General features: G+C 34.9%; 1 protein-coding gene across 1 annotated transcript; it reads right to left on the reverse strand.

Annotated features, from left to right (window-relative positions):
* Window positions 1-336: 336 nt before the first annotated feature.
* LOC149085639 (solute carrier family 15 member 4-like) lies at window positions 337-22,180 on the reverse strand. Its single transcript, XM_089232443.1, has 7 exons — window positions 21,424-22,180; window positions 18,413-18,720; window positions 14,602-14,761; window positions 11,281-11,367; window positions 8,904-9,094; window positions 8,676-8,797; window positions 337-1,638 (listed from the first exon to the last, which is right to left on the reverse strand). The coding sequence occupies exons 1-7, from the start codon at window positions 21,961-21,963 to the stop codon at window positions 1,277-1,279; spliced, it is 1,770 nt and encodes a 589-aa protein (XP_089088569.1). The 5' UTR covers window positions 21,964-22,180; the 3' UTR covers window positions 337-1,276.
* Between the last annotated feature and the right edge of the window lie 60 nt (window positions 22,181-22,240).

Raw genomic sequence — 22,240 nt, forward strand, 5'->3', positions numbered from 1 at the left:
TGGTCCCTCCTCTATAAGCAGAGATGAATTTCTAGTTTTTCACCCATCTTCCATTCTAATTTTTTGACCAATCATCGCTCAAATTTGTTGCCTTGAGCTATAGCCTGCTTAGCTTCCACCCCTGCAAATGCCCCTCTGAATTTGTTCTCAAAACAAGGAAGAAGTGTTTAGAGTGAGATAGATGGCTTTTTTCCAGCCCCAGATATCAAGGAAACAGTTATTTTTCCGAATATTTTTCCTGAGGTGAACACGGAAAGAAAAGTCATCATGTCTCCGCCGGCCTCACGCCACATTGTGTGAAATAAGGAAGGCAGGGTCATGTCTTCAGTGGTGTAGATGTGTAGCATGCTTACCTGGTAAGCAAGGAGGCCTGGGTTCAGGTCCCGGCGGAGACGCGATGACTTTTCTTTCCAAGTTCACCTCAGCAAAAATATCCGGAAAATAACTGTTTCCAAGGAAGAAGTTTGTTTATTAGCTTGTAATCGCTAAGAATTCATTAATAAAATTAAAAAAAAAACAACTAAAATTGAATTTTTCATTTATCATTATGTTTTTCCATTCAATATGAGTGATAATTTTTTTAAAATAATTTCTACAATTGGTAGAAACAAATTGATCACAGTGTACATATATCTACATGTGTAAGCTTATGATAACAAAAGGAAAAACCATAGAGATATTACAGAATTCTAAGCAAGGATTTTGTAAAATATCTCTTAAATACAAACACAACAAGACAACAGGCAAACAGACCAACAAGGTGCCAAAAAAAAAACAGAACTCATTGAAGAACTCAATTTAGAAAAGAAGGAAGTTTGTATAGTGTCCTATAATAATCAAATCGGGAGGGGGGGGGGGGTACACAATCACAGTATAGTTATCACCCCAAAACAACCAAACACATAAAAAAATAAAAAACCTCTAAAACAATAAGTGATTAGTTCCCATTAGAAATACTGAAGAAGGGAAATAATACAAAGCATAAAATAATTAGTGGAAGTGCCTATAGTTTTCAATGAGCAAAATCATTGCATATTAAACAATTCTCTGCCTATAGGCGATGAATAACAATTAATGTAATATGAAATAAAAAGAATTATAATTTGATTTGAATGATCATTTTTTTTATATTAAAAATGTTGCCATGAATGTATAGTTGGAGTTATATAAAATAAATGTAATACCTTTGTTATAATAAAAAACATATTTTACACAACAGCTTTGATACCCATGAAGCTACCATCAGGCAAACAGTACACACAGCCTAACAACATACTCAGCCGAATACATATCTCTCAGATCCATGAATATTCACTCGCGATTCTGAGCTCCCATACATGTTTTCATGAACTCTGTCATATCTTCGAATCCTCAGGTGGGACGATACAAAATAGAATGGGACAACAAAGATTATCTGCAACACCGCCAAGAACACAAAGTACCAGACCATATTACATCCACCACTACTTCCATCGCTATCATAATTACAACATTCACATGAGTATTTGCATGAGATGTATTGGAATATCTTAATGATGGCTAGGCCTAAAAAGCTGGCGACACCTGACATGAAATAGAAAAGTCCCATCATTGCTCCTTGCATTGATGTTGGAGATTGAGAGAAAGCAAATTCTATCCCTGGAAAAAATTTTAAAAAACATATATATATATTTTTTATAACCCGGAAGGCATGAAATGCACTTATATTGAAAAAGTAATAATAAATAAAATAATAATGTGTGAATAAATAATAAATAAATAGTCAGAAGGGAAAGCACTTTATATATGGAGCCAAGTCGAAATCCTCAATAGCGGAAGCAAATCTTGCGTAGGAGACGCATACAAGTTCTGATGGCAGACTGTTAAATATTCTTGCCACACGACATCTGTACCTGTGAGAAAAGCAATCTCTTCTTGCTGTTGAATTTCGTATTTGGAAGTGATGCCTCCGTAGGTTAACTTGCTTGCCTGTCTATGATCTCAAAGAAAGGTTCTCCCGATGGTAGATAAACCATTATTATATATATATATATATATATATATATATATATATATATATATATATATATATATATAGTAGGATAAAAATACAAGTGAAATGAAGATAAAAAATGAAAAGGTCGTGAAAAAGTATCTTTTGAATGACAAAAGCGCTAGTGCTGCTGACTTGTTCTTTCAAAAAAATATATATACAAAAAGAATTATTTTAAGAAAAGGAAAAAAATTCCATTTTATGAGAGTGAAATAGAACCTATGCAGTGGGTCATCATCAGGGGGAACCCCATGCATGGTTCGAAAAGTGTAGGCTTTGTGTGTATATATATATATACGCACGCCCAAACAAGAGAGTGGTCTTGTCCAGAGGGCTATCTCTAATATGCTACCTGAACACATGTTTCATAATAATAAAATTAAAAAAATACTCATTATGTCTAGATAAGAGATGTAGGACATGTAAATGTGCTGACCCAATTTTAATTGAAAATGGTCATAATAATTTTTGTAAAGCAACCATATTATATACTTAATTGAGTGTTTCGACTGAAATCTTAAATATATTGGGTAAACTTCTAATAACCTTAGCATACGTATCAATGAACATAGATCCGACATAAAAAATTTTGGTAAAAATTACAAAAAAGATTTCGAGTTGCTGCACTTTCAGAAACACAACTCTGATATTACACGTTTAACTATTTTAGATGAAACAGACAATATCAATTGCCGTTGAGATAAAGAAAATATATTTATCTGCGAATTTAAAACACTGTTTCTATAAGGGCTTAACACAAAAATTAATGGTCAAAATTTTCCTGATCTTAATAATACATGTACAGTCGCCCCCCCCCCATATTCGTGGGGGTTACGTTATGGAGGTGATCGCGAATACGGAAATCCACGAATAACCGAAACCATAGTTCTTTTTGTATATCTCGTTTATTGAACATCATGAGAAAGGACAGGGTGATGCAGAGGTAGAAGGGAATGTAAAAGAGGGTGCAACGATTGTTGGTGGTGTCTTCTGAAGGAACGTTGTGATTTTTCTCTGTTTGCCGTTTCTTCTCTTCTTCATACCATCAAATATGTTGGAGTATGTTGACAAGGCTTCCTTACTAATTTCTCTACATGTGAAGAACATAAAATAGAGGGATCTGTGTTTTGAAAATAATCTATTGCTGATTTGAGCTTGCGAAGCTTTCCCGCTATGTTACTTGTGGTCAACTTGTCGTCTACTTCTTTATCTTGATCTTCTTCATCTGGTACCGCTTCAGTTTCAGGACCAGTCAGCTGCATTAATTCCTCCTCGGTCATCAAAAGAAATTTGAATAGCATCTATTCACTAACAAGGTAAGGTAACTCCTGACTCCCAGAACAAAACACTGTTTTAACCAATTCAAGAAAAGTGTTTTCATAGTCAAAGCCTTTTTATTGTTCGTCCAAAATACTGGTAGCTTTGGCTTATCCTTCCCTTCAATTCTCACGGATTCGCAGATTTGAAAATGATGGTGGGCTTTATCATGCTGCCCATACACGCACTTGCGCCAAACTACATAGTAAATCTATCTCTACTTGCCTTAAAAAACCAGGAGCTCACTTTTCTTTTCTTGCTTAACTTCTTTGTGACATTTTCTTCCAAAATAGCGTAGTTTTGTCAGTTTTAAACACCTGCTGAAGTGCATAACCCTTCTCTTCAATAATTTTCTACAAAGTCTTTGGAAATTTTCTAACTGCCTCCTGGTCAGCAGAAGCTTGATTGCTGGTGATTTTTACATTGGGTGATCTGAATTGTTTCTCAAACCTATAGAACCAACCTTTACTTGCATAAAATTCTGATGAAATAGACGTTTCACCAGCCCTTTCCTTATGGAAGAATAACATTTTTTGCCTTTTGTGTTAAAATATTACAATCAATTGGAATACCTTTTTGTATCAGTCTTGTACCCACAAAAAACTGCATTTTCTGTAAGAGAAACACATGGATCCTGTAGGCATTGCAAAGTTTTGACTGCCATGGGTGCAGCTACAGCTGAACGAATTTCAGATTCCTTTTTCTTGATATATCTCACTGCAGATTAGTTGATTCCCTAGTCGCAGACCACAGCAGGTATTGACTTACTTTTGCCAAGTATAGTCAATATATCTAATTTTTCTTGTGAAGTTTTCACTTTTATTTACCTTTTCAAAGCATTATCAGTAGCACTAGAAGAATGAGCCATCCTAAACAAGCACAACTCAAATTTTGTAAAAAAAAAAACCCACGTGAATAACGATTGTTGAGTTGTCAAAAAAAATTTTCAATAAAGGAAGGAAAAAACAGAGAATACAGGGGCAACTGTATTTATAAAATTCTTTCGTACATTGGCCAGTAACACTGCTACCAGAGGTTGTAGAGGTAAAAAAAATAAGAAACAGAGTTGACATCGAAAATAAATTTGAAGAAATTAATTTCCCACTATTTGATTTAAACAATGTCGATAATATTCGTAAAAAGATACTTTCTTTGAGAAATAGACAATTAATATGGTTTGTCAAAAATAAATTTGAACTTTTCAAATTTAATAACAACAATATTAAATTGTTAATTCTTGATTTGATTAAATATAAACTAAAAATTGATAATTTCGACAAACTTTTTGAAAAACAGAACACACAGGAAGTTGAATTATTATTACTTTTCTCCACAAAATCTTTAACAAATTATATGCTTTATTTCATAAATATAAGGATATTTTTCCACTTAGAAAAACTTGCATTCAAAAAATTGCATAAAGATGTGCTAGAACCTTGAAAAGTATTGTGTGCAACTGCAATTATAACAGTCAAAATCTTAACAAAATTAACAGCAATGATTGCTTTTGTAATGATATTTTGTATAAACATTTATTGACATAGAATACAAACACGTTATCATGGGTGATTTATAAATTGTTGATAACATGCATTTGAGAAATATTTTGAATCTTTGCACTAAGTTTAGATTGAGAAAAATAATTTCCAATAATGATAATTTGATTATATTAATGAACAATATTTCAAGTGAAATTAATCAATATGTATCTAAGCTTTCACGTAAATATGTCTGGCCTGTGAACGACTTTCTTGAATGGAAATACTATATTATTAAGGACATCAAAGCAACTTTAAGTAAACATACAATTTTTTTTTGATAATTTCTTTGTTAATAATAATACCATATCACTCAAAAAATTTCTGAATCGCACCTTCCGTTGTTGCCATTATTTATTTCAATACTAATACTAATTATTTGCTTCATTTATAATTTATTTTATTTATATTAATAAAACAAATCACTAATTTTAATTTAAATCAATGTAATATTTTGTGTATGCGTATATGTGTGTGTATGTATGTCATATTCATTAGATGATTTCTCTGTCTTGCATTTTTTCATTGTTTTGTTTGTTACTTATTTATTTATTTATTTTAGTTTATTATTAATATTTACTATTCGTGTTTGAAAATTAACTCAATAATAATCGTGTCCACCAGTATGGATCGACAACGATCCTTCGGATGGATTTTCTTCGCCAATGTAAGTTTTATGATGTGATGAATACAATTGAATTGAATAATAAGAAATTACGACAAAAAGTGGAAAAAATTAATCATTTCAGTTGTTGATAAAGCTGCCAATAATTTTATCATTTGTAAAGTACTTTTTAAAGAGTTATTAATCAAAGAATGTATGCAAAATAATACATATGTCAAAGTAGATAGACCTATCAAGAAAACTAACAAAAGAAATCTTGCACATTTTTTTAAAATGTGCAAAAATGTGCACTAAAAATTTCTAATGACAATTTAAAATTTCATATTTGCTCACTGTTAAATTCTATGAAAATCCAGTAAAATTTAGATATGTTACTTGTAATGCCAATAGTTATAACCACAAAACCGGATTAAATTTTTCTCACATTCTTAAAAAATTCTAAATGAAATAAATAATGAAAAAAAACACTGGCTTCATTATAAATAATAACAAAAAAGTGTTGGAATTTCTCAGAAATGGTAATTTGCAATCGACAGAAACATGTGATTTTGAAAATCTGTTTACAAACATTTGCCATGGTAATATTTTAAAAATTTTTGTGAATATTTATTTGAAAAGTATGGAAACTATTAATATGTAAAAAATTGATTGGCTATGTCTTTCTAAGTTTTGCATTTTTTGAGAACTACCTTTTTCAATGGTATTAATCTTTTCGGACAAATTACTGGCATTCCTATAGGAACTAGTTTTTCCAGTGCCTTTACTAATATTTTCCTGCACTATTATGAAAATCCAATTTGTGGAAAAATTTGTGCTTTTCAATATATAGATGACTTAATTATCTTCAATTTTCAGAATTTTCATGAAATCCGTAATAAAATATATCCACGCACTCCATCTAAAGAAAACCTACGATGACCATAGTTTAGCAAATTTAAAAAAAAACTTTAAAATCAAAATTCATCCCTTTCATTGGTATTTATGACAAAAGGAACGACTTCAAATTCAGAGTCAATTATCTACTAATTTTAATTCCAATATTAGCAAAGAAGTTTTAAAAAATATAATTTTCTCTCAACTCAGCAGAATAAATAAAATTCATTTGTAAAAGGAGCACTGGCGATTATTTTGATGTGATAGATAACTTTAAGAAATCCATAGTTGGCAACAGCTACCCATCTTCACGTTCAAATATTTTCCACAGAGACAACGCCATGCAAGTTTTTTCATCAACTAACAAGAATAACTTTTGCTGTTTGAAAAGGGGCAAGCTTATTTTACACGTTGTTTTTCAATTATTTCCTGCATCTCTTGTTTATTGTTCACAGTTTATTTATGTTAAAAGTGTGTTTGTATGGAGTGATTGGAGATCAGTGCTGATTGGTCACCTCGACAGAAGCCAACCCTACATAAGGTGACAGTGAGATCACTTCAGGGCATTACATCTCACCTTCAATCTTGCTCCATCAGACATATGCCGACTCCATCTGGGGAGTATGGTTCCTCGTCATCAGTGTTCCTGAATTCAACTCTGGTCACTGTATCGACTTCCAACGTTCTCAGAAGTAAAGGAACTCAGTGGTGTAGTTTGAGTGATTGACGAACACTTTGAAGGACTGATTCTCCATGGATTGAAGATATGGACTGTCACATCGACGGAATGAGACTTATGGTGAAACTCAATCTTGTCAAAGTTTCTCAAATATATTCAATACATTTAAATAATGTTAAATTCAATAATAAAAGTTAAATGTAATAAGTTCTAATTCTCAACTCTTGATACGTTTGCTCGTGATGCTTATTTATCTTTGATTCCAGCTGTGACAACCACAGTCCCATGTTCAAACCCGAGGGAGGAAATAGATAAGATATTTTCCGTAACGAGCTTGAGGCGACCATTGATAGACAGCACCTTCATTTCCAACCCATCTCATTAATGGCAGTAAATTGCAATATAGCAATATGGCCAGAGTTGGTGTTTGGTGAAGTAGTACATTCTGATGTTATGCTTTTAATGAATATGAAAACCTTCATTTAGTCAATGAACTATCTTTTCTATCAACTGAGGTTCTTGGTAACTGAGGAAATTCCAGAAATATTTTGTGGTACCTTTTCTCCAGTCAACCAAGGTTCACTTTGCTCTGAAGAAAATTAACAACTTAACTTTTTAACTCTCAGCTTAGTAGCCTACTCAATCATTCTATGATGATCTGAATTTTTTCCTTTTTAACATGAAGTTCTTCAAGTGATGTATTAATTGAGTATGTATACATATTCTAGTTTTCTTTCCCCACTTCTTTTATTATTTCTCTATTCTTTAACAGGTTTGCTTGTAAGGTGTACATTGCTGAGTTGCGGTAATGTCTCTGCCTGTCCCTCAATCACTATTTTCTCAGTGGTTGTGGGTTTGAACCTAGATCTGCATTTGTAACACACTTTTTTTTATTGTATTATACCAGTGATTCCCAACACGGGCGTTAACGCCCCCTTGGGGACAGTGGAAGCTACGGGTATAACATAGGATCCTATAGGTTAGATTGCATTGAGGGGGGGGGGGCGATGGGAGAAAACATTTCTGAAGAAGGGGGTGATGGGACGAAAAAGGTTGGGAAACTATGTATTATACAGTGAAACCTGTACGAAACAGAATGTCAAGAGACGGAAATGATACTCCATTTTAGTTTCCATTTCATAAAGGTGCGCATAAAAATATTAATCAATGAAGAGACTATATTTGATTCCGTTGAAGACACATCTTCATTTCATAAATTTTCGTTTTGGGTTTTACTGTATTTGTAATATAAAACTTTGAGTGCCATCTATCTTTCACAAAAGACAACTGAAAAAAGGGAAAATGTTTTTACACTGTCGTTGTGAGAGAATTTTTCAGACAATTCTAACAGCCTAAGGGTTAAATATAAATACCTTTATCACTTGTCTAATGACAAAGAACATAGAAAAAAATTAATAAATAAAAATAAAATCATCATCTATAGAAAAATTATGAAAATATGTGGCTGTATGTTTTGAAATCTTGGTAAATATTGTCATTGTATCTTTTCATACCAGTTTCATACTGCAGGTAGTTAAAATCAAGGCTGCAATGGACAAATTATTATAATGAAAAAAAAACCCACAGAAATAACACATAAGTCAGAAATACCTGTAACAACTAAAAATATTTCACTGATCCCCATGAAAAAATACTGTGGAATTTGCCAGAGTATGGATATATTGGCCAGAGACACAGGTTCTTTATGAATAATGCATATAGTGGTTTTCCCACTGAAATAAAAGATGAGCTTTGATAAATGAAATGCAAAAACTTTCAACAAACTTGAAATTTAACATAAACTTCATAACAAAAAAAAAAATTAAGACTAAAACATACCTTTCAATATAAGTATATCTGAAGTGGTCAACCACAGCTGCAGAACACATAGCAAAACAAGCAAAAACCATCCCAACTAGAATCCTTGGAAAAAGAGGTAAACGCAAGTAGCGCCTTTCAAACCAGGAGATGAATGGGAGAAAGAAAATTAAAACTATACCCTCAAACAAGCCAAGCCATGCTGCAGGAATCTGTAGACAAAACAAAGAAAGAGTAAATCAAAAGAACATGAAAATGAATTGTTGATTGAAATCATGAAAATGAATGTTAATTGAGAGCTTTTCCCAATTGGTTAATATTTCTGAAGCTGAGTTTGACAAGAGAATAGGAAATATATTGATTGTCAATAATTTTTGCATCATTAAAAATGTTGAATTTGAACTTTGTTAAAAATTAACCCTAAAATACTCAATTTTTCTTCATGCTGATAATTTTTTCACAGTTAAAGACGTGTATTTTGAAAGCCTTACAAAATCTATTTAGAATTGAATTGCTTATACAGGCAGGACCATATTGAAGACATGCAAAGCCTAAAAAATTGTGCATAAAATAAATGTATTGAAGTTGTATTACTTTTCAAATACATAATTACCTTCTATATCATTCAAACTATAGTAAGAAACAAATTTGGATTCCAAACTTCAAGGTAAAAAATAGAGGAAACATTTTAACAAATTTTCAAATTTTTTACACAGACACACATGCTCTGCACAAACAAAGAGTTGATGTCGTTAATTAGGTCATCGACCAGCAAATTCAAAATATAAAATGGAAAGAATATGACCTCACCTTATCAACAAAGGCAATTCTGAATATTATCTTTAAACTTGAATGAAGAATTCTTTGCACATATGCGAAGCTACACATTTAAGGGTAAATTCAAATTACAAATATCAGTTTAATTTTATGAGCCAGAACTGGGAATCTCTGAAAACAAAATTATTTCAAATGATGCATTTTAAACACAAATAAGTCAATGTGCTGAGGGCAGATTTAAGAATAAGACGATGAAACAAATGCTTGACTTCCCTTAATTTGCCTTGTCAGAAATCATATGTAAGTCAAGTTTTGGATGAAACTGTATGTACGTCGACTTTTTTCGAAAAATAAATGGCTTCATTTCAGTAGAAAATTCGAGCATATATAACTTTATTCTCACTGCACATTGTGTGTTATCTGAAGCTTTTTTTTCCCCGACAGGATTAATTAATTTGTAAAAAATATTTTTTCACCTATGTATAAACACAATGCAAAAATCACCACTTTTTTCAATAACCCCACTCCAATTCCTTAATTCACATGTGCAGATTACTTGCCACTGCAGATTAAATGCAGGAAAATATAGTAAATGGTCATTGAACTTGTTAACATCTTCACACATCGTTTATATCATTTATTGTCATGCTTCTACAGTTGAATCCTGTTATAACCAACTCCAAGAGACTGGAGAAATTACTTCCTAATAATGGAATTTTGTTACACAGGAATTCAAGGTTTTTACATTGTTTCTATGAAAACTTATTTGGGGGGGATTAGAAAAGTTTTCTTTAAAATAAGATTTTTGCTATAACAGTATACGCTAAAACTGTAATCAACTGTATATACAAATACAAAGCCACAACAGGCAACAAGGTGATTGAGAAAATGATGCTGGTAACAAATATGGATGCCATATATTTCTAATATATAGCAACCCAATTAAATATACAATTATAAAAATTAAAAACTATAATAAAATATATTTATGGTTATCTTATTCTAAGTATGAATACTTCTCGATTTACCCCAACATGTTTATTGTATTTCTTTTTAAACATGTCAATCGTGTAAGAATTTACTACCCCCCCCCCCCCAGAGGTAAGAATATATCATCACGTGAATGCAGCAAGACAGAATGGGATGCCCATGTAGGGAGTATCCACAGCTCTTATTATAGTGATTATCTTTATATTGATTTACACAAGATACAAATCATATCACAGTCACAATACGATAATCAGTTTTTTTTAATCTGACAGAAAAAAAACTTTATATTATTATATAGTTTTTTCGCTTGTCCATGGAGCTAATCCAATACCAATACAATATAAAGCCATGAATCACATGTTGGTGCTGAAAAAAAATGGATGTGGCACCTACTGGACCATTTTACATCAGCACATCAAACATTGGCCAGGAATCTCCAGCCGCTTTGCAAATTGGTGGTGAAAGCCTGAATGTTTGCTGCAAGTCTAACTTTGGCCAAACCTCTCAGCCACTTCGCGAATCGGCAGTAACATACACATACACTGAAAAAAAAGTGAAAGGAAGCAACAGAAGATTGGGGGGGGGGGGGGGAGAAGATAAAAATATTTTTGCAAGCGAAAGTAAAACTTACTTTGTATGTATCTGTAGGATCATTATTGTTGTCCCTTGTGAAACAGAATCCCATATTCAAACCTTGTTTGAGGAATGTAGATTGCATCTGAAATTGAATTCAATCTAATATATATACAGCGTTTAGAATTGAAAAATAAAAGTCACTTGCCTCACAGACAAGTGAATATGAGGACCTATTTGTCTGCAGACATCATGAGTGTCTTCCAGACTCTGCCACGAAGCTGGGCTGGAAGAGATCTCTTCAACGGGGTAAGTCTAGTGGCAAAGTTCTGGTGTTCATTCAGACATTATGAGTGGCACGCTAAACGAAAAATCTCTTCCAAATAATAATAATTCATTTTCCTAAATATATTGCCATTTAGAAGAGTTATATACCACCAAGCAGGGCTGTAACTAGGATTTTTGCCACCTGGTGCACACGTGACTCAGCTGCCAGAGGTAAACATTACTTTGCCGCCCCCACAACTTTAAAATTAGATAATTTCACAACATGTTCTTTGTTCCCACCTAAAACTACCACCCCCGTAACTGCCATCCGGGGCAGTTGCCCCCAGCCCTCCCTAGTTCCAGCCCCGTCACCAAGGGATGCAAAAAGCCATAAAAACAATTAGAACTGTAGCCAAATCTTCTGGAAATCTTCCTATTTATGTGAAAAAGTTTATCAAAAAGTTGTGATTCTATTTATAATTAGACAACAGGACATTTCTGATTTCTAGAATGAAAAAGAACTGATTTCAATGTCCATGTTACTTGAAAATTTGAATTGTTTTTAAATAAAACGCCAAATTACAAAAACACCAGTGAAACCTTTATACAGTCGAAGCTCATTATAATGACCCCCCATCGTCCCGTAGGAAATGGATTCTATAGTTTGTTTCAGGTTAACTTTGCAGCGAAGAGAAAGGTATAGAGTGTATTCCTTCGCCGCAAAATATAGTTCCCATATATCGGAAGTTTCTGATGATCATTTATACAGAATATTTCAAATTTTTTTATGATTTCGAAAAAGATACTGAAAAAATACCGTTTTGAACCAATGTATATTTGTTTAAAATTTTTAAATTAGAAAAAATATTGCTTACCATTATCAAAAATCCATGGCGAGCTCAAGAACATTTTGGCGCGATTTACAAGAAATTTTCCCCGCTAATATCACTGTCGTGCTTTTTTTTTTGGTTGCACAATTATATATATATATTATATCGTCATTTTGTTGAATTTTCCATTCAGTTTTGAATGTAGTTATAGGCCTACGACGAATCAGTTTTTTTTTTCTCCCGAAAATAGCCTCCAACGAATTCAGATATTCACACATAGATTACAAGAAGTGTCCCTCTTTCACGACAGCGCCGATACTGTTGTGAGAGGCTCTCTTTATGGGTGTAGGTTACGGTTCCACTCTTTATTACGGCGCCCCCCCCTTTTTTAATTATCTATTTCTTGCCGTGTTCGTAGGATAGGGGTGGTTTCTGAATTCCAATAGCCGATAGCGAAGGGTGTTGACATAAGTAATGCCTCTTTTGCACACACACCAACTTCTCCCCCACAGCACACACAGAGGCTGTCTCTCCAGATAAATATAAATAAGCAAGAGAGAGAGAGAGAGACCCACAATGGTTTAGGCTTGCAGTGTATTTTTTCCTTCTGTGACAGTTGTATCTTTTCACCAGAGATAGACACGCTAAAACGTTCTCCGTTCTTTTTGGCAATAATGCATAAAGCACGTTATTGAAAGGAAGAGGAATTTTGGATTGCAGATGGCCTGATGGAACACATGTTGGAGCAACAATTAATAAGTAATAGAGAATCCGATAGTTCTACAACTTCCAGTCAGGATTCCATAGAATGGGAATCCGTAAAAAATGACTAAAACTGTAGTGATAACAAGTGGCATCGACGTATATGCGTTCGGGTGGGTGAGCGACGGAAATTGCGGCAAGAAAAGTAAGTAAAAGAATTCTAAATTTTTCCTTATCATTTTTATTATTATTATTTGGGGCTATTCCCAAATTCAAACGTGAAAACCGGGTTAATAGGAGTTACTAAGTAGATACTTTTCAATAAAAAAAATTTTTTTTCGAAAACCGCACTTTAATTTATGAAAGTATCGACGATGGTTTTTTTTTTTCATTAGCTCATTTTTACTGACTGCAATTTTTTCTACAAGCATTACGTTATACGAAAAAAATATTTTTTTTCTGCGAGATTGGCGAGAATCAGCCATACCTTACCGAGGCCATGCATCGATACATGGGTTAAGAGGCTTTCGTTGTCATAGCAACGAGTGATGCAGTTCTCTCATAGCTTCCTCTTCACTGCAAAGTTAACCTGAAACGGACTATAATAGATTATTTGATAAATATAATTGGGTTAGCTGCTTCACTATGTAAAGTGGTTTACCACATGACATTTTTATGTACTACATAGAAAATAATGAGAATAGCTTCATAGCAGCTTTATTATTACTTTCAGTGGATAGATGATGCAAAATACTGTGTGATGTTATTAAACCTCCTCAAAAGAACAAAAACTGGTGAAGAATTTGAAAATATATTTAAGTATACTTTGAGCAAGATTTAATAAAATATCAGTGTAGCAGTTTCGAAAATTCATTATTTAGAAAATTGTGTTATAGAGGGATTTTATCGTAGTATAGAATATTGTTGTACCAAGAGGAATTAACATGACACTAAAGGCAATTCCAAACAAGATTTGAAAAAATATCATTGTAGAGGGATTTGTCATTATATTGAGTATCATTGTAGCAAGGTTTTACTGTAATATTGTTTCTACTGACTGTTAATTTTTTGGTATTGAAGTTGTGCTGAATGCCAATGTTACTAGATGTCCTCAGAAGAACAATAAATACAGCTCTGCATCTTAGAAGGAAAGTGATTACAAGAATAGCTCTCTTTATCAATCAATTTTGATTTTATATTCTGTTTTAAACTTACAGTATTTCTAAAAATTTAGTTTATCTTAAAATGATTTTTATAATCCGTAAAAGTTTAAAAAATTTACAACACAAAAACCGTTAATGAACCAACCACAACCAAAAAGTTGTTCTATTCTATAATCAAAAGTTGTCATTACAAGGTGATTATGACTTAATACAAAAGTTTTGTTTCAAATGAAAAATGAACTATATAGTTCATAATACACAGTAGATTCTCATTTATAACACACTAACACCAGACAGAACCACTTCAAAGTGTAAATAGGCACACAAATTAATATCTCCAGATTATTGAGACACTTCTGGTAGCCACGAATTTTGAGAAACAATGCATTACACAATCGAAAAAAAGTATAAACATACTTGGTAGTATAAGATCCAATATGGCATTATAAAGAGGAAAACTTTCAGTATTGTTCCAATGGCTTTTATGTCTTCAACAGCTGCTTCATGGAACTTCCCACCAAATTCAGCTTTTGCCATGTCCAACCATGATATCCCATGATGGGCATCAATACTATTTCTATTGAAGCAATATAACATTAATTTAAACAATTGGAAGAAATAACATTTATAAATGATTTTTAAAATTGAGTGATAATGAACAAAATTAACTGGTTTTCAGCAATAGAATATTTTAAACAGCATGCAGTATCTCCCTGTTTTAGTCAGCATACCGTAAAACTTTAAGGACACCAGCTTTTCAAATATTGAAGTATAGCCCCCATCTCAGTATGACGAAAAAAGTGTGGTTTAATTCACAGAATACATTTAAAAGACAGATGTCAATTAATATTTATTGCAGTCAAGTGTCCATACTTGGAACAGCAGCCTTACTTGGGATGATTTGGGGCTTTTTTAATAAGTTGGTAGTCCTGGCAGTTGTTGCAGGCTATGTTTAAAGTAGATCCTCACGTTTGTTTGTTGTTGTGTTAATATTTTGTGGTAGTTTTAGTAGCGTAGAATATGTTCAGATAAAAAAAACGTTTTTCATGTGTTTTAGCAAACTATTTTTTTGGTATACACTGGTGAAATAAATTAAGAGAATTTGCATATTTTATCAAATTTCATGAAAAGAACTGAACTGAATGTAAAACCACTGCTTCTAGACAAAAATGCAAATCTTGTACGTCAAATACGTAAGCGTACACGTGTGTAGGCAGAGCCAGTAGAGAAACAGGCTTTGTAAGCGCGCGTACGTTAAGACGCATTTCTTTCGCTAGCACACCTTGGCAAATTTCTTGGTGTTATTTTGCAGCAATCGGTTAATTTCAAATTGTAACAGTAAAAATGAGTAACCACCAACGTTTAGATGATGGAATGAAGTGGTGAATTGTAGGGAGGCTAGAAGCAGGCCAATCTCAAGTCCAGATTTGTAAAGAGTTCAATTTAACGCCCAGCGTCGTGTGTAACTTATGGAAACAGTTCCAGGATACCGGATCCATCGAGAGAAAGCCTAGGCAAGGTCGCCCAAGAGCCACGACGGCCAGAGAAGATTGTCATTTGCCGATTATAGCGAGGCGTAAGAGGAGTGCTACAGCTTCTCAGCTCTCTCATGACTTGTATGCAGCCACAGGAACCTGTGTATCAAGGGTGACTGTTTCCAAAAGACTTCGTGAGAGAGGGTTGTTTGCAAGAAAACCTGCTGTTTGCGTCCGCCTCACTTCTACGGACAGGAGAATCCGTTTATCATGGTGCAGAGAGGATAGAGATTGGAGTATGGATCAATGGGCGACCATTCTCTTCACTGATGAGTCCCGGTTCAGCCTAAGCACAGATTCTCGCTGTACGTTCATATGGAGAGAACCAGGGACCCGTTACCTACCCTCCAATGTCCGCGAAATCGACCATTATGGCGGAGGGGGTTTAATGGTCTGGGCAGGCATCATGTTGGATGGCCGCACACCTCTCCATGTCTTTGAAAGAGGCACTGTGACTGGTGTGAGGTATAAAGATGAGGTCTTGGACCCCTATGTTCGCCTTTTCAGGGGTGCAGTTGGCCCTGAGTTCATTTTAATAGATGATAACGCGAGGCCACATAGAGCTCTTCTGCTCGACGATTTTCTAGAGAGTGAGGATATTCGCCGGATGGATTGGCCAGCCAGATCTCCAGACCTTAACCCTATAGAGCATGTCTGGGATGCTCTAGGGAGGGCAATTGTAACTCGTAACCCCCCTCCGGGAACTATCCAGGGAATGAAAACAGCGTTGCTGAACAAGTGGGATCAATTGCCACAGGAAATGATAAATTGCCTTGTTTCAAGTATGAAATCACGCTGCGAGACCTGTATATCTGTAAGAGGGGACCATACCCCCTATTAACCCATTTTTTTGTTTATTCTGCAACTGCTGTTTCATACCTTCCGACTCCAATGAGTGTTATGCACGATCATGCGTGTGTGTATTACAATTATTGAATGGTTATTTGTTTTGTATTGTATCAATGTATGCACATATCAAATTTCATTAAAATTGGTACAGTAGTTCTAGAGATAATCGACCAAGTCTGCAAATTCTCTTAATTTCTTACACCAGTGTAGTTTAGATATATATTTGACATCCATATTTTTTATGGGAATCTTTATTCAACCACTTCGTTGGGCATTTTGTCTGTTGTGATATTTGTATTTGATTGCACTAGAATTTTGCAAGAAAAAAAGTCATTTAGGGCAAAATGCCCTGAATGTCTTTTTTTTTTTTTTTTTTGCCTATTTTAAAACTTTTTTGTAAAAACAATTTTTTTTTAACCTTTTCTGCCATAAATATCTATTTTAACTTAATTCAAGTTAACATAACTTTTCGAGGTTTATTTGCGAAATTCAGAGGCCCTATTCTGTAGAACTTGAATATTTTGAGCACGGAGAACTTCAAAAGAATTTTTTAGATTTCCAACTGTTAGTATCAGCGCTGTAACTAGCCATTACTATGCAAGAATTTGCATTTAGGCTCCTTCTGGCCCATTCTGCCCCCCCCCTCCCCTTCAAAGTGGGCCCTGTGAAGGTGTACCTGCCTAATTACTATTAGTTATTATCAGAAGGCCCTATCCCTGCCCCGCCATTCCAGCCCTATTTAAACATGAATAGGTATAAGTGCCTGAGACATTGAAAACTGGGTGTTGCCATTCATTAACTTTAATTTGGAAGGATGATGTTAGACATCAAAATTTTTATTTCAAACAAACGGAACCCATGCATGAAAAAAATCTTGAAAAAAGCTTGTTTCTCCCACGCTTCACATAACTTGTTTCGTTCACACATTGGACTGAACTGCATAGGTATAGCTGACCAATAACTGTCCCGAGGTTATCAGTTGTTGTCATGGCTCACACTGGGTGAGGTAGGAGCTGACAAAGCACCGAACCTTGGGTCTATGTTGTTTTGATTTTATTTTCACACTAAAATTCACTGCAAACAACCATAGCTATTAATTTTAGATACATATTCAGTATTTGATTAAATTGAGCAGAGTCATCCTCAGAAATGTATGACAGGTGTAGCCACATCAGATCTCATGCTAGAAGGAGTCCCATATATGAGGTAACATAAGTGACAAAAAAAAAGGTTAAATCTTTAGATAGCTGCGTTTCAACTATATGATGAAGAATACCATATTCCAAATACTTTAATATAAACAAATGAAGGAGAATTATTCATAACTCAAAAAGATCCCACCTTTATTTTCTCTACACGCTTCACATTTGATGATGGTGGCTCTGAAATCGACCCAATCTTGAGGGGCCACAAACACTTCGTTTTTTCTTTTCATAAAACCAATTCATAATATATAACTGCATTATTATCTGAACTAAACTATAATTGAAATAGTAGACAAGAGTAAGTGCAACCAGTTTTTAGCTGGTTTTTGGACTCTTCATATCTTAGCTTTGATTATTTTTTCTTTGATTCATTAATTATAAATGCCTTTATTAGTGCCTATTTAAAGTATTTTTAGTGCTTTCTTTCCTACCTATATTGACCATTTTTAGTGCCTAAACTTCCAGGCTATAGTTATAATGTGTCTGAAGAACAATCGTAAATTCATTAGAAAACTGAATATTTCGTACAATTACAAGAATTAGGAAATAAAATGTGTGAATTGATTAATAATAAATACCATACACATTTTGTATTATTATCAAAGAAGAGATAAACTGAATTTAAATATCAAGTCATACCCTTCATCATCTTGAACCTGTATCTGTCGGGCTTTGAATCTCTTATTTGATTCACGAGCTTCTTTCAGTATGTTGAACATTTGCTTGAATGTCTTAGTGGGCTCTTCCCACGTGAATATAGAATAGCTGAAGCTGAGAATTAGTGTGGCCAAAACAATGATCACCGCTGGGAACAAATATCCATAGAAGAAGTAGTAAAATTCTTGAATGTAAGAGAACCCTAAAATAGCAACAGTAGCTCCAAAATTTATGAACCAAAACATCCAAGTGATATAGGTGCGGAGCACGGATCCTCCTCTACATTGCACCTGCAAAATGAAAAGAAGTCAAAATAGAACTGTATTCAATGATGATAATAATAATAAAAGTGCCTCCTATCATGTTCTTTATTGATTTTACTGAATTAATAAAATGCAGTTTTATGCATTCCGTTGTATTGGAGTTAAGTTGTCAAGCAAAGAAAAGGATCCTGAAAACGAGCTTGCAAACTAAACTTACTTTAGGCTGAATTTCACAGGTAACGAGTGTTCACTGTATATTGAAGTGAGCTATATATTGGCTTGTTCTGAAAGAAGGCAGGAACTTAAAGACACTGATGACAATATATTGGCAGGGAAGAGTGGTTCTTACAGCCAAAGCCATTTATAACATTGGAAGTTGATGACAATATACAAGATGGGAAAAAAGTCCGTAGAAACTTTAAAAATGAATAAAAAACGGATTGTGGAAAATAACCTAAATAAAAAATGGTTTGCAGGATTTGCATCTCTATGTCACTGGAATTTTTTTATAAGGCATGAAAAAAACCTCAAAAAGACTGATAAGTGGCACTGGTACGAACAATTTTGGTGAAAATATGCAAATGAGATCGTTATAAGAACTTTCATTCCTAATCCACAACCAGTTCACCGTTGTAAACTGTGTATGTAGATCTGCTGCACACTGCCGTTGCTGGGTTTGTGACTCACCTGCAATGTGTTATCCCCTGTGGTGGTAGTCATGTGGAACGCATACTGCTGTAATAAACGATTTGGAGGCATTCTGTTAATTATTTGAGCATCTATTCTTTGGCTTGTGTATGTCAGTGCCACCTATCGGCTGTTTTTGAATTTGTTTTATTCCCATCTTAAAAAAATTCCCATGACCTAGCAATGCTAACCCTGCAAACCATTTTTCATTTTGGTTATTTTTCCGGTTTTTATGAATTTTTAAAGTTTCTACTGGACTTTTTGCCCACCCTGTATATGCTGGGTACATTTCCAATATGCGGTGCACCACTGTTTGGCGACTATTTTTCTTTTTATTGCCAGATTTGATTTAGCACTATTTGCTAAGTTATTACCAGGAACACCCAACGAAGTTTGAAAATGACATTAGCAACATATTGCTTTTTGACATGGCTGAAAACTTGGGAACAAAAAGTGAAAGGTGTGGGTTAAACTTATATGTTTTTTTGTAAAATGCATTCAGTGTAACTGGTTGTGCTGATTCTCATCATGAAGATATGGGTTCAGATTTGGTTTCATTGACGGCACACTGGTGATATTGTCTGGAGTTGATTTACTGAAGTTTTCCAACTTTAAGATGCAAATGCGAGTTGGTGGTCCCCTATTTGAAAAAAAAAAAAATCTTTCTGCAGAGCATAGGCAGAACTTCAATAATAGCCAACTTACATTATATGAAAAATCAAGCACCAGCTTTTTTTTTCATTTCAAAATATCGAAGCTGGATGGCAGTACCAGAATAATTTTTCATCCCTACAAATTTGCCATTCTAGACCACTCCGCTAATCCCCCTTGTAAATGCAACACTATGCACCTAGTACACACTCCCCAAGGGATTCAATAAATTAGTACATGCAACACGTGTGTGTTATGTTATGTGTGTACGCATGCATAGTCCTAACATATTTAGGACTATTTTCTCAGATTTATGCTTGTTCTATGTTATATTACTTCACCAAACACCAACTCTGACCATATTGTTATATTACAATTTACTGCCATTAATGAAAGTAGGTACATTATTATTAACTTAATTAGGGTACTCCTAAGCTGGCCTTCGCTAGAAACGTCCTCGATCTGATTCTGATTGAGGTGCGTTCGCTGAGGTAGACCACTTCAGACTCTCCCAACCACACACGTCTTGTATACGGCTGATGTTGGATGCAGATGGAGAGAGGTGGTCACGGGAGAGTCATCATGAGAGATGGGGACCTAGGAGCGCTGTCTTCTATGATCTGACAGGGTAGAGGTTGACATTTCTTTGGTATGAAAAACATTGCATGCCCCCCCCCCTCATGTTCTGCGAGGAGACTCATCTTTTGCGTCTATCTGCCCGCCCCCCCTCCCAGTACCTTAAGACAAAAGCCTCGTTTTTGACAACTTTTCCCCGAACTTCCTAGTTTCGACCCACATGATAGGTCACGGAAGTGTTACATGACAGCAGCATCAGACTTTCGGCGAAAGCCCGCGAAAAAGATGATTCACTAGGGAGGGGAAAGGAGCGAGAACAAAAACGGCCAAAATGTGTGTCTAAATGCACGGAGCCAACCCGGACACGTCCCAGGGGCCTCAGAAAAATTAGAACCGGCTGAAATTTTCGAAAATTAGCTGGTAGGGCCTCAGAAAAATCACTTGGCTTGGGGCTCGATCATTCTCTTAAGACGGCCCTGGTCTAAACATGATTTTTCAAAAATCTGGAGTTTTTATGCTCCCGCACGTGGTATTTTGTGGAAGAGCCACACTCTAGGGGCCAAAGAGCCGCAATTTGCCGACCACTGCTCTAGTGAATTTATAGTGTGAAAAATAAAAAAAATATAGTAAAAATTGTCTCTGACCTCTGGGCTAGAGCCCTATCAGCCTCACCTATATTTCTTTTATATCAACCACTAATTCATGCTTTATGTAGTAAATTTAATTCGTGGATAAGTAACCTTTTCTTCAATGTGAGTGATGCGACACAATATATGCTGAGTTAGCTAGACAAAGAGTTTTAGTCTCAATCCTTACCTGTTCAGCGCCAAATGCTATAATGTTCCCTTTAGCCAGCCCTGACCCAACTGCGGCCATTAGAAATACGGGAAGCACCACTCCGGCGCATGCCTCTTCAGTCAAGCTCACGGTTTGATTCGTAACACCAGTCCCATTGATCGGTAGACTAGGAAAATCCCGGCACAGCATCGAACCCATCACATCTTTCGGACCATCGGGGCCACTCGTAAAGGGCAAGACAAGGTACGCACCGGAGAATAGCGCGTATCCTATCACGATGACGGCGAATTTGTTGAGAAACAGATCAGCGATGACACCACCGATGAGGCAGCAAATGGGTCCCACTCCGGAGAAGATGAAATACGCCACGACGGCGTTATCCGGCGACCACTGCAGGCCTTCCCTCCGAGTTAAGTAATAATAAAAATTCGACGTCAGAGAGTAAAAAGCGACCCTCTCCAGGAATATCAGCAACAGAATCGCGGCCGCGGCAATGTCTTTCCGCCGCGATTCGCGGTCATTTCTGCCCAAGAGAGGAGCTCTTTCGGCGACGGGCATTTTCGCTTTTCGGACGCGGACACTGTGACGAGTTCGTGGGAAACCTCGTGCCGATGCCTATCGACGATGACTCACATTGACTGCAACAGTGAAAATTACTATTAGAAATTAAATTTGATTGCACCACCTTATCACTTGTAAACAAACAATAGCTTCACGTGATCATTCTAATGTTTTGGACCGATCGAACGCTGTGGTTTTTCAGCCCACTTCATTCGCAAAAGCCACAAAATATTTTATAAAAAAATATATATATTAAAAAATATATATAAATAAT

Source organism: Pholcus phalangioides, unplaced genomic scaffold, assembly GCF_987345545.1.
Source record: "Pholcus phalangioides strain wild (caught in Gottingen) unplaced genomic scaffold, Ppha-v1.0 ptg000006l_1, whole genome shotgun sequence".
Taxonomy (NCBI): domain Eukaryota; kingdom Metazoa; phylum Arthropoda; class Arachnida; order Araneae; family Pholcidae; genus Pholcus; species Pholcus phalangioides.